Source organism: Euprymna scolopes, chromosome 21 (genome assembly GCF_053919585.1).
Source record: "Euprymna scolopes isolate OS-2025 chromosome 21, ASM5391958v1, whole genome shotgun sequence".
Classification (NCBI taxonomy): domain Eukaryota; kingdom Metazoa; phylum Mollusca; class Cephalopoda; order Sepiida; family Sepiolidae; genus Euprymna; species Euprymna scolopes.
Genome location: NC_136502.1, coordinates 44,204,312 through 44,217,349, shown reverse-complemented (window position 1 = coordinate 44,217,349; position 13,038 = coordinate 44,204,312). Strand labels below are relative to the sequence as shown.

Sequence of the window (13,038 nt, the reverse complement as noted above, 5' to 3'; positions counted from 1 at the left end):
AATTGTAAACAGATTTACTGCAAAATTTGGGAGAGAAGGTATGCTAATTGTAGTATTGTATATTGCTGTACAACAATACTTTTTTTTTTAGACGGTATTTTGTCAAGGATTATTTTGATTTTATTAATGGTTCTATTTAGGAATATTGTTTTTTATTTCGTGGCCAAATATGCAATAGACTTCAAAAATGCTATTGATGGTGGGTTCTCTATGATCATGATAGCAAGACTATTGCATTCGTTTCGAGACTATTTATTTATTTATTTTTTTAAGAAACTCACTTATTAATTTCTGTTTTGGCCATATTTAAAAAATAAATTATTTGCATGAAAATGACTGAAATGCGAACGTAATGCTGTTCGTATAACTAAATGCAAAAGTTTTTGTTTTCTGTTTACAACAATGAAAGTTTGTTTCAAGTATTTTAAGTAGAGAACTTTGTAAAGTGATAGCAAGCTTGATTGTTGTTTTTTGGTTTGTCACCCCCCCCCCCACTTTTTTTTTTTTTTTTTTTTAAGATATAACTGAGCATTAAATAAAAATAATAAATTTGTTATCTTCAAACTGTTTACATAAAGTTTTGCCCGGAACTGTCATCTACAAAATGAAACAATTATATATTTTTTTCAAATTGTACTTGGTATTTTTTTTTTTTTTATAAATAAACAAACAGAAAAATTGATAACCCATTTTTTTTGTTCGTCTGCTTATTTAAAAAAAAAATGCAATTTGTAAAAAAAAAAAAAAAAATAGTTTAATTGTGTAGATTACAGCTCCAAGCAAAACGTTTGTAAATATTAGGTGAAGGAACGTGAAGATAACCAGTAAATTTAATCCAGTTTGTATTATTGATATTATTCAAACAACTGTTTTCATCTTGGATGATATCCTCATATTTCATTTATAAGAAGCAGCAAAACTACACATCTAAAATCAATAGGTTTAAGCCTCCTAAAATTCACAATAGAATTGTTTGCAAAGACTGTGCAACAGATAAAAAGGTAAGTCATAATAAGAGGTTGAGGGTTTAATCCTCAATACAGATTATATAATAATTGTATTCTTAGTACATATACTAATTATGAATTGATTAAGATTTCTACTCGGTCATGGCTGATGGAACAAGAGCAAGCTACCTCCGAAGACTAAACAAAATATTTCATTTAAAATACTATACAGATTCCAGAATTTGTCAAGATGCACCTCAAAAAGATCAGAGATTACATCAGCTAGAACAGTCGTCCGATTAATCCAACTTATCAATCCTCATCTAAAAAATTTAACCTAACTGAATCCAATTTTTCACCATTCACCAATAACATCCAGTGTGAATGCACCTGAAGATGGTCGGAGGTTACATCGGCCGAAACGTTGTAAGAAAAACAATCAAGACGAGAACAATAGTCTGAACAATTCGAATAACAAAAATAAATGAATCCAAGTTTCAATTAATCCACAATGTTTCTTTCTGAACGACATGAAACAAACCTTAAAGTATAAATACTCTCGAGCAATGCTAGGTCAGAACAGCTAGTATATATAATTGTAGGTAAGGAGGAAAGAAAGCGAGTCATGAAAGACAAAGACTGAACATATGGGATAATTATAAAAAAAAACATACGTATTTATATGTGTTAGTCTTGCCAGAGGCTTTTAATATCAACTCGTCTATAGTATTTATAAGTAATGAAAAACGTTGCATGAAAGGAAAAAACAAAACCTTTTTATAGCAACAATGAATAGGATTATCCATTAAAGTTGCTGAGATCGTTTTTTTTTTTTTTTTTTTTTTTTTTTTGCTTTTTTCCCCTCTGAATACTAATTATTTCCTGAGAGAATGGTTGGTGCTTAAGAATCCAGGCAGAAAAGAAAAAAAAGAGACAGATCCTTCTTGGATGCTTTCAGAAATTTCTTTGATCATCGTCTGTGATTCCCAAACGGGCTCAAATAGTTCTTGAGTTTGATTGTTTTATTTTACGACATATCAACCCTTTCGGGTTATTTAATATGGAATCTAGTCATTTTGGTAAAAAGATTTTATGGGTTTTTTTTGTTTTGTTTTTATTACATTTTCACCCCAAACAAGGCACATTACCACTTTGGTGTAGGTGGCTACTATCAGGGGAAACAACTACTGGGGTACTATGTAGGGATTTGGGCAGCAAGATGTTGGTTCACGTTGCACTTGAACTTCTGCATGTCAGTACAGTTGGGGAAGCAGTGACCTGGAATGGAATTCCAAAGTCTAGCGGTTCTGGGGAAGAAACTACCAGAGTAGAAAGATCTTTTCCATCTAGGGATCTCTACAGTGTGGAGGTGGGATTTTGCAGCTTGTCGGGTCTGTCGTGGGTATTCACGTCGTGGGGGCACAAGTGCTTGCAGTTCAGAGCATTCACCATTAAAATACTTGTAGAACAGGCAGAGGGATGCAACGTTTCGTCAATGGGACAGAGGCTGAAGCTTAGATGCCAGTTTAGGGCCTATCAGATTTGCGACTCTCTTTTGGACCCTGTCAAGGAGCGAGAGACCAATGCACCAGCCCAAATATGACAGCAATACTCCATACATGGGCGAATGGTTGCCTTATAGAGGTACAGGATACTTTCAGGTGTTAGTAGTTTTCTAGCACGGTAGAGAAAGCCCACCTTCCTTGCAGCGGCCCTGGCAATGCCCTCGATGTAATTGTTCCAACTCATGTTTCCTGTGAACGTTAGGCCAAGGAGCTTGAAAGATGTACTCTCAGATAAAGAGTCGTTGGCCATTGCTATAACTGGTAGAGAAGGTTTCTTGTAATTATTGAATGAAACCAGTTTAGTCTTGGTGGCATTGAACGTGACCATCCATTTTTGCCCCCATTCCACTACTGATTGGAGGTCATCCTCTAGTGTTTCTGCCATTACTTTAGATATATGTTCATTTGTTTTCCTGTCGTGCCTGCTATACAGTGTGGTGTCATCAGCATATATACCCATCTCAGAGGCAATTTTGTCGGGGAGGTCATTTATGAATATCAAGAACAGTAGAGGTCCAAGGATAGATCCCTGGGGCACTCCCGCATTTATATCATATTGTTTAGATGTACGACCGTCGAGGATAACCTGGATTTTTCTCTTATCTAAGAAGGATTTAATTATGTTAAGTATTCTACCAGTGATACCGTATGATCTAATTTTCCTGAGGAGATCCTCATGCCATACCCTGTCAAAAGCCTTAGATATATCTAGAGCTACCGCTCTACCCTCTCCCGCTTTGTCTAGTGAATGGTATATGCGTTCAGAGATTACAGTGAGGATGTCTGCTGTGGAACGGGCTTGTCTAAATCCATATTGTTGGTCGGTCAGAAGTTTAGCATCTGTAAGGTGCTAGACTAGAGCATGTTCTTTATGTTTTCAAATATTTATTTATGGCGTTTGGTTTGGTTTTTACAAACATATCAGCCCTTTTCAGGTTATTTAATGCCGAATCCAGTAATTAAAAAAACAAACAAACAAAAAAAAAGATTTAAGCTTCAAGTTCTTTATATCTTCAAATATTATTCATAGTATCCGAGTTGATTCTTTTATGGAAGACAATTGTTTTTTTTCTTTTTGATTCTGCAGAATATGATTGAGTTTTGCAAACAGAAAGGGGGAGGAAAAAAACACCCACATCAACTTTTGGCAACTTTTAGGTAAGGAAAAAACACGCACATCAATTTTTTGGCAACTTTTAGGTAAGGAAGCCAGTATCTTCAGACTGGTCTGATATGGTAGTACCAATAAGTCCTTGGGACTTATGAAATAAATGCACCCTGCGAGCTGATTGGTCAGTGTGTAACCATCTTGCCTAACAGGGACAATTCCCCCCCGCGAGAGAGAAAATATCACATTCAGCACAACAAACCGGCATATTCCACATAAAAAAGAAGACATTTATTCACACAAACCACGTGATCGTATCTGTTGTATGGGTGTACAAAACTGTACATAAATCTCAGTGATTTTCTTTACATTGTGGTGATAAGGTTGGCGGCATTTTCACCACCCACTCTTGTGTGGACTGTTTTCAGTTGATCATTCCACAGTGACTATTGTTTACAGGTTTTTAATCACCTATAGTTGCTAAAAAAAGAGAAAATCTGTTTACATCAAAAACAGTTCAGTGTCCCTCTTGTTTATCTATCTTTTGTTACCCCAAGAAAATTATTTGTATATTTCAGTGAACTAGAAAAATAACTGAACACAATGAAAAACAAAAAAATGTGTCATTTAGTCAGACCTATGCCATCGCTACTACTACCACAAGTCTTGATATATGATACAAAGAGGTGAGGGGAGGGTCACAAAAAAATTAAAAAAAAAAAAAAAAAAAAAAAACTGCTTAAATACTTTAATAAAAAAAAAGAAAAAAAAAGTGAAACCTGCATGCTCCCCCCACCCCGTGAGTGCACAGTGAACGAGACATAAAAAAAAAAAAAAAAAAAATGACCAAGTCAGTCATTTGCCCTCATTTAGCCCTAAAAGAGCCCCCTGGGGCACACCCAAGAGTTATCGCGAAATACAGACAAACAAAATTATATAGAAATCAGTCAGTTACAACTTTTCAGAAAGTTTTATAAAATCCAAGGCATCAATTTTTTTTTTTAATAAGCACAAAAGTGTCAATTTTAGTCATTTTAACCTGGAAGGCACCCCGGGGGGGGGGGTCCCCGGAAAAGCTGTTCTGTTACTTTTTTTACTCATATCATGTTTAATGTTTGTGCAAAATTTCAGAAAATTCCAAGGCGTAGTTATTGAGAAAAGTGCGGACAGACGAACGGACAAGGGTGAATTTACAGGTCCACCCTCCTTTTGACTGGGTGGGGTGGGGGACAAAAAAAAAAAAAAAAAAAAAAAAAAACTTTAAAGACGGGTAGGCGGCTTTAGTTTCATGTAATGAAAAATAAATAGTATAAAAGTAGTGTACTCCAAAAAGACCTATCTGCTTCCATTCCTTTATATAAATAAAACATAGAAGAATGTGTCTCCAAAAACAATTCATATATCAGTGTGACTAGGACTATACCATTTCAAGTTCAAAAAGAAATAATCAACTTCAAATTCAGAATTAATATAATACAAATGAATTTTATATTCTTTTATTTCAAAGGGATACAAAATAATATAAATGCTCCAAAGAAATTCATTTAAAATTTAATATCAAAGTTAATTACAAAGGAAGTAATCTCTGTATTCCAGATATGAAGTTAGTGCACGTCTCGGTTAATCGCTTCTAACTTGCTGAAGCGAAATTCTGTAGTTTAAAAAAAAAAAAATCTCAATTTGAAATTGACCGATCCATTTTAAAATTGATTAATTTTTTCATTTGAAAATAAGTCCATTTTGAAAGTGATTATTACCATTTTGAACTTGAAATGGTATAGTATTTTTTTGCCGGCTTACAGGTCACCTGGTCTCCCCTAGCAGCACCATCTACTAACATCTAGTAGTAAACCTAGAACTTCATCCTCTAACGTAGACCTCTACTACCATGTCTCCTTCTCCAACATCAGGGGTCTACGTTCCAACCTTCCAGAGGTTGAAACACAATTACAGGAGACGAAACCGAACATATTCTTTCTAAGTGAAACTGGCATAGGGCCAACCACTTCCCTAGACTAATTCATAATTAAAGGATACTCTGAACTTCACATCTAAATCTGACCCCCAAGATCGGCATGGAATATGTGCCTACATCAAAGATGGCTTTCCATGTGGTAGGGATATCTCCAGAGAAGACCCTAATTTACCTTATATGTGCTTCCAGGTTGCACTAGCTTACACCACTGCATTTATATTTGCCCTCTATCGCCCCCACAACAGTGGGGTTACTATCTTTTAAGAGCATATCTGAGAAAATGGACCACATCCTGTCTGCTCATCCTTCGATTAACATTCACATTTGCGGTGACTTCAATGTCCATAATGTGGAATGGCTGACCCAATCAAATAAAACCGATGACGAGAGGAGGTTCTGTCATGATTTTGCCACTGCCTATGACCTCACTCAGATTGTTCATGAACCCACCCGTGTGCCCGATACTACTGGTCAGTATGCAAGCCTTCTAAACTTTTTCCTCACAACTTCCCCTGAGCTAGGTTCATGTTCTGTTCTATCTCCTCTTGGATCCTCCGACCACTCTGTTGTAGCAGTTAAGATAAAAATGAAATGTAATAAGTCTTCAGACGTACCTCTTCACCGTACTGTATATCGATACTCTATGGCTGACTGGGATAGCTTCCGTACATTCATATCTGACCTACCTCTGCATTCCATGTTTAACAGACCTGACCGAATGGTGTATTGTAGGCATAGACCGATTCATACCATCCAAAAAATTCCAACAAAAACCTAACAGCCAGCCATGGTTCTCCCCTGAATGTGCTGCTGCCATCGTGCACAGAAATCACTTTTTCCATAGCTACCAACGTAATAGATGTACTGAGACTAAAGCTGCTTTCAGGACTGCCAGCAACCACTGTAAAAGAGTAATAAAAAAAAATGCAAGAGAGCTATATGCTCAGTCCGTTAAATCCAAAGCAGCTGATCAGCGGCTTGGTTCCCACCAGTTTTGGCAAATAGCAAACAGGATCCTGAACAGAAGCGTGCGTTCTATCCCAACTGAGGTCATCTCGTCAGCATCAGACAAGGCCAGACTATTTGCCAAGAACTTTGCAGCTAATTCTACCCTATGCGACAAAGGCCATCAACTATCCCCGTATTTCCTCCTATAACAGACAACATGCTATGCAACATACAAATATCTGTGCATGAGGTCGCCAAGCTAATCAAGAACCTTGATTACAGTAAAGCATCTGGCCCTGACGGCATTCCACTTATAGTGTTGAAAAAGTTCCAACCAGAACTTGCTCCCATACTTATAAAACTGTTTAAGCATTGCCTTAAGGAGAAGTGCTTTCCAACACTCTGGAAAACCTCAGTATACCCTGTATTTAAGAATTCAGGTGAAGTCATCTCCCTCTCAGTACAGACCAATAAGTCTCCTGTGTGTCATGAGTAAGTTGTTGGAATCCATATTAGAGAAGTAGTCAACAACCTTCTTAGTGACATGCAATATGGTTTCCGCTCTGCAAGATCTAAAGATGTGCTAACGGTTATATCACATAGGATTAGTGAATCTCTTAATAAAGGCTTCCTTTCTAGGGCAATTGCTCTTGACATATCGATGGCCTTCGATAAGGTATGGCATAAGGGCCCACTTCACAAGATTTCCAGCTACAGTATCACTGGAAATGTTTTCTCAATCATTAAATCATTTCTCTCTGATAGGTTCATAAGAGTAGTGGTTGATGGGCAGAAATCTGGCATCAATTGAAATGGATGGCTCTCGTCTTGGAGGCTCCATGTTTTGACAAGTTTCTGGGTTTGACCTTTACTTCTGATCTGAAATGGAACACGTACATTAGGTCTGTTGCCAAGGATGCTGGGAAAATGGTGGGATCCTTCTACCGCTCCAGAAGATCTCACTACTGATGCAATTCTCTATCTGTATAAAAGCCAAGTACTGGAGTACTGCTGCCACATCTGGGCAGGAGCTGGGCAGGAGCTGGGCAGGAGCTGCCTATCCTGCCTTGACAGAGTACAAAAACAGACTTCGTGGTTTAGTGGGGGATGCCCTTTTCTCTTTCCTGCAGCTTCTCTCCCACAGAAGAGATGTTGCGAGCCTGTCTTTGTTTTATCGTTATTTCCATGGCAAGTGCTCGTCTGAGCTCCAATCTCTCGTCCATCAACTCCCCGTATTTCCTCCTATAACAGACAACACGCTCTGCAACATACAAATATCTGTGCATGAGGTCGCCAAGCTAATCAAGAACCTTGATTCCAGACAACCTCATCAGTATGCCCTGTATTTAAGAATTCAGGTGATAAGTCATCTCCCTTTTAGTACAGACCAATAAGTCTCCTGTGTGTCATGAGTAAGTTGCTGGAATCCATATTAAATAGAGAAGTAGTCAACCACCGCAGCTTCTTAGTGGCATGTAATATGGTTTCCATTCTGCCAGATCTACAGCAGATGTGCTAACTGTTATATCTCATAGGATTAGTGAATCTCTTGACAAAGCCTTCCTCTTTAGGGCAATTGCTCTTGACATATCAAAGGCTTCGATAAGGTATGGCATAAAGGCTTACTTCACAAGATTTCCAGCTACAGTATCATTGGAAATGTTTTCTCAATCATTAAATCATTTCTCTCTGATAGGCTCATAAGAGTAGTGATTGATGGGCAGAAATCAGAGGCCCTCAATATTAATGCTGGAGTCCCTCAGGGGTCCATCCTAGACCCAACTCTCTTCCTGATCTACATCAATGATCTCCCAAAACACATACTTAAATCATTCGTTGACATCTATGCTGATGACACGATCATCTCTGGCAACACAACAAAGGCCGTAAGTGAAAAAGTTCTCTGATTCTCTCTCCTCTGATCTTGAGCACATGGTTCAGTGGGGGAGGAGGTGGCTGGTTACTTTTAATGTATCTAAAACCAAGCTCCTATCTTTACATCATCAACGCTCTGATCCCTGTCTGGCATCGGTTGAGATGGGTGGCTCTCGTCTAGGGGAGGCTCCATGTTTTGATAAGCTTCTGGTCTTGACCTTTACTCCTGACCTGAAATGGAACACATTCATCAAGTCAGTTGCCAAGGTCGCTGGAAAAATGGTAGGATCCTTCTACCGCTCCAGAAGATATCTCACCCCTGATGCAATTCTCTATCTGTATAAAAGCCAAGTACATCCAAGGATGGAGTACTGCTGCCACATCTGGACCGGAGCTGCTAAAAACAGCCTATCCTGCCTTGACAGAGTACAAAATAGACTTCGTGGTAGGCCCTTTTCTCTTGCCTGCAACCTCTCTCCCACAGGAGAAACGTTGCGAGCCTGTCTTTGTTTTATCGTTACTACCATAGCAGGTGCTCGTCTGAGCTCCAATCTCTGGTCCCCCCCCTCGCCAATCTTTCACGATAAACACCAGTCTAGCTGTAACCACTGTCAAAAATTTTCCCCACTCCTTATCTGTGCCAAAATCAAAACGTAGATTCCATGAACAAAGCTTCTTTCTTAGAAGTGCACACCTGTGGAACTCTGTTCCGGTTGCCTGTTTCCCACCCGACTACAATCTGGATGTATTCAAGTCCAATGTAAACAAATTCCTGATACACCGCCCCCTTAAGTAAGACACTTTATCAAATCTCCAATACTAATGTACTGTACATGCAATAACCCTTATTCCCGAGTGGCCTCCGGGACTTGATAAGTGGTGACTACCTTGGAAAAAAAACAAGTGCATGACACCTTCAAAAATGAATTTAGAAATATATATATATATATTAAAAAATACCATTTTAGCAATCTCACTTTGTAACCTGCGCCTCCCCATCATAGAAGCCCTACTCATTCGTATAAACAAACTGAACATCAGTTGCAGCTATGGCAAATTTCTTTTTACACTTCTACAGAATGTTCGAACATTCGTCTGCCAAATGAGAAAGATGGATCTCAAGAGAAACAGAGATTATCCCTCCTATTCAACTAAATATGCATAAGAGAAAAAATGCTGCCCAAATATACCAATAAATAAAACAGTAAATGTATGTGTTTGTTTTTTGTGTAAATATTTAACCAATAAACAGCATAAACAACTAGTCACACAACACTGAAATTAACAGGAAATAGTAATCATACACCAAGGACTGCTTATAATGAGTAAAATCTTTGTTTGGATGGATGCAAAATGTTCATTTCAACTTGGCGGCACATTTCTATTACTTTTGTGCATGTAAAAATTCATTCATAGCTTGACGTAGTTTCATTTTTAATCTTTCTTATCTGTGTGTTGGGTTAGCTCAAACGGTAGGGAACATGGCTTGAGCACTAAATGTTTTGGTTTTGATTCTAGCTGATGGCACCAAAGTCTTTTTTTTTTTTACTTTTTAAATCTCTACTATATATTAGGTACAATATAATATTCAATAGAGAATTGGCTGTAGTAGTAGTAGTAGTAGTAGTAGTAATAGTAGTAGTAGTAATAGTAGTAGTAGTAATAGTAGAAGAAGAACAACTACGAAATCTGCATGAATCAAAATATATTTAAGTGTATCTTACGACAGGCAAAGTAAGGCGCTTCAACACCTGCTAGTAAAAAATAATTTACATGATCAATTTCTTGCTCGTGCATACTTTATCACCCTTCATGCCTTTTAAAGATGGGATATCCTGATTTCCAAAAAGCAACGAAAAAAAAAAAAAAAAAAAAAAAAAAAAAAAATAAAACAAAAGGGGTTGCCTGATCTCTGAAGAAACAATTTAAGAAAAAAAAAAAAAAGTAATTTTTCAAATTTGATTTGACATCATTATGTTTAACATAAAACTCGAACGAAAATCCTACACTTTTCTCACGACTATAATGCAAAGAAAGTGTAGTACCTGTTCTGTCCAAAGATGGTACAATAATATCATAAGGCATACTTTCATGACAAATGTCCATAGAATGGAAATATCTGACTAGAAAGACCCCACCCCCTGTAACCAGATATATTCTGAAATTACACTAATCGTGTTTAGATAAGTATAAAATAAAATACGCATGAGATACATTTGAAAGCCAAATTACAACGCAATATTATGAAAAATAAACAAATCTTTATTTGTTTAAAATTAATATTTCGGGGTTATACTCCTTCCTGAAATTTATTTTACATATTTTTTTTTTCTTTCTTGCCATGATGTAAAATTAAAGAAAAAATATCAGTAAAAAGTCTGTCTGCAGTGTTATTTTGAAATGCCGGATGAATGCGTTGGCTAGCGAGCTATTAAACTTCAATTTAATGATGCAATGAATAAAAGTGCTAAGTAATAATAAGTTCTAATTTGCATCTACTCAGATTTACATCTGGTTTTGATCTCTACATTAGCCTCTATTAACAGAGCCCATCTTGCAGACTCTGGCCATTGTTTCTGCCAGAATTTGACAGAGAAGCATCTCATTTCATCACCCATCGTTTTTTCATTGTACTTGTTTGCTGTTTAGCTTTATGCCAGCCACACATTGAAAAAAATAAATAAATAAAACAAATAAATAACTCAAAAGTTACAAATTCACACTTTTGCAAGATTTTTGAAAACCATTCTTAACATGTGGAGGGGGGTATTGGAAAAACTCAAATTCGCATAAAATAATTTCCAGATTTTTCTTTTTTTTTTTTTATGAGCCGGTGGGTGGAGTGGGAGAGTTCTGGACAAGCGTATTTTGTTAAATTCTAATTTAATCTTTAAAATTAAATGATTTTCTTATGAAAGAGATTTTTGTATTGTGGCCATCTTGAATTTGGAACAATGAAAAAAAAAAAAAAAAAATTTGGACCAGAAAATATTTTTGGTGATTAGAATATTTTTATTACTTACATAGTGTTTGCTCGGCAATCGACGTTTTTCAACTCCAAGCACCTGAACAGCCGTCACGGATTTACGCATTTTCATCGACTCTGGATTCTTTCTAGAATTTAATATAAAAAGAAACGTCAATTATTGATTTGAAAAAAAAAAAAAAATGTTAGACATCGATTCCTCGTACATCAAATTGGCTTTGTTTTGCGGAAGTTTCCGTGCTTTTTAACTCCCTCCCACACGTGCTAAAACATACCAGTGCTACTCAATTTTCTTGACTGGAGAAATTTCATTTCATTTATTCATTTCGTATTGTCTCTTGGTACCGATGTTGATTCTATATCCAATACTAGCAGGACCTGTGGAAATTCCACAACAGACTCTTTCATCTGTAATATACTGATGTTGGCATTCTGTGGATGTTCAGCGTAAATAGAGACACCCTGATATTATTGTACCTATTTACAATGCCTCCCCACGGGACAGAGTTAGACACCAGGGTCGTTTTTTAACGTGGAGAAAAGGAACAAAAATAAAAATTGTCTCAGTCGTGAAGGACCGCTCCTCCACCAAAAGAGAACAAGAAATGGAAGTACAGCATCTGAAGAACAGATACTACACCCTGGTCTTAGCCAAAAGGCCAAGATTGTGGCTCTTGTTAAAACTGCAAAAGTATTTAAGCTAGCAAGGACGCCCGGCATAGCCCAGTTGTAACTTACGCTAAAATATGATATTTTAATTCATGCCGATTTCATATATATTATTATAGTCAATTTTCTATCGATTCTTATATATTACAAAGTTGTGATTTCAAAAATAAAAAAAATATATGTCCATATGATTTGGGTGCATCAGCTATAATCAAAACCGAAACCAAAACTTATGAATTCTTGGTAAAAGTATTTATTACAAAAAAAATGTAAGATAACAAATGACGGTCACTTGGAAGAAAAAAAAAAAAAAAAATTTAAGCGTGACATACAAAATAACACACACACTATTGTGTATATATATATATATATATATATATATATATATATATATATATAATGACTAGCTGGCAGCCCACATGATATTTTAATTTATGCAGATTGTGTGTGTATTATAGAATCAATCCTCTATTGATTATAATATATAACGAGGAATAATTTGCCCGGTGGACGAATTCGCAAAACAAATAAAAAAATAAAAATGATAATGTCGTTCACCAAATTCCGTCTGTGTTTGTTTACAATATCATGTCAGCTGATATTTGGACTTGATGAATGCCCTGGCAAAGTCACTTCTGATTAATGTTTAGTTTTAAGATATGCAAATGAAGAAATGATTTGCAGCAGTTTTGAATGGTACCTCTTTTATCATAAATTGAACTCATTAATAAGAAACAACTAAAATAAAATGGTGATGTACACCTGGGCTTGGATAGAGGATCATTCGATCTGAAATCAAATGCTCTACCACTGAGCTACATCTCCAGATGACATTTTTTTTTTTTTTTTTAGAAGAAATGATTTGCTGAGATTTTATTATTTCATTTGCCGGTGTAACGTAAAGTATTCCCCTGTAAAAATTCTTTTTGATCTATAAGAGATAAAGATTATTTTTAAATCAGATT

The 13,038-nt window shown here is 36.4% G+C and overlaps 1 protein-coding gene across 5 annotated transcripts in view; it reads right to left on the bottom strand.

The window, feature by feature from the left end:
• The window catches only part of LOC145242175 (uncharacterized), a 203,648-nt gene that overhangs the window by 134,101 nt on the left and 56,509 nt on the right, over positions 1 to 13,038 (bottom strand). For all 5 annotated transcript variants that reach the window (XM_080105166.1, XM_080105164.1, XM_080105167.1 and 2 more), the window contains exon 2: positions 11,442 to 11,532. In XM_080105166.1, the coding sequence (XP_079961292.1) occupies positions 11,442 to 11,532 (91 nt within the window). The remainder of the gene's footprint in view (positions 1 to 11,441; positions 11,533 to 13,038) is intronic.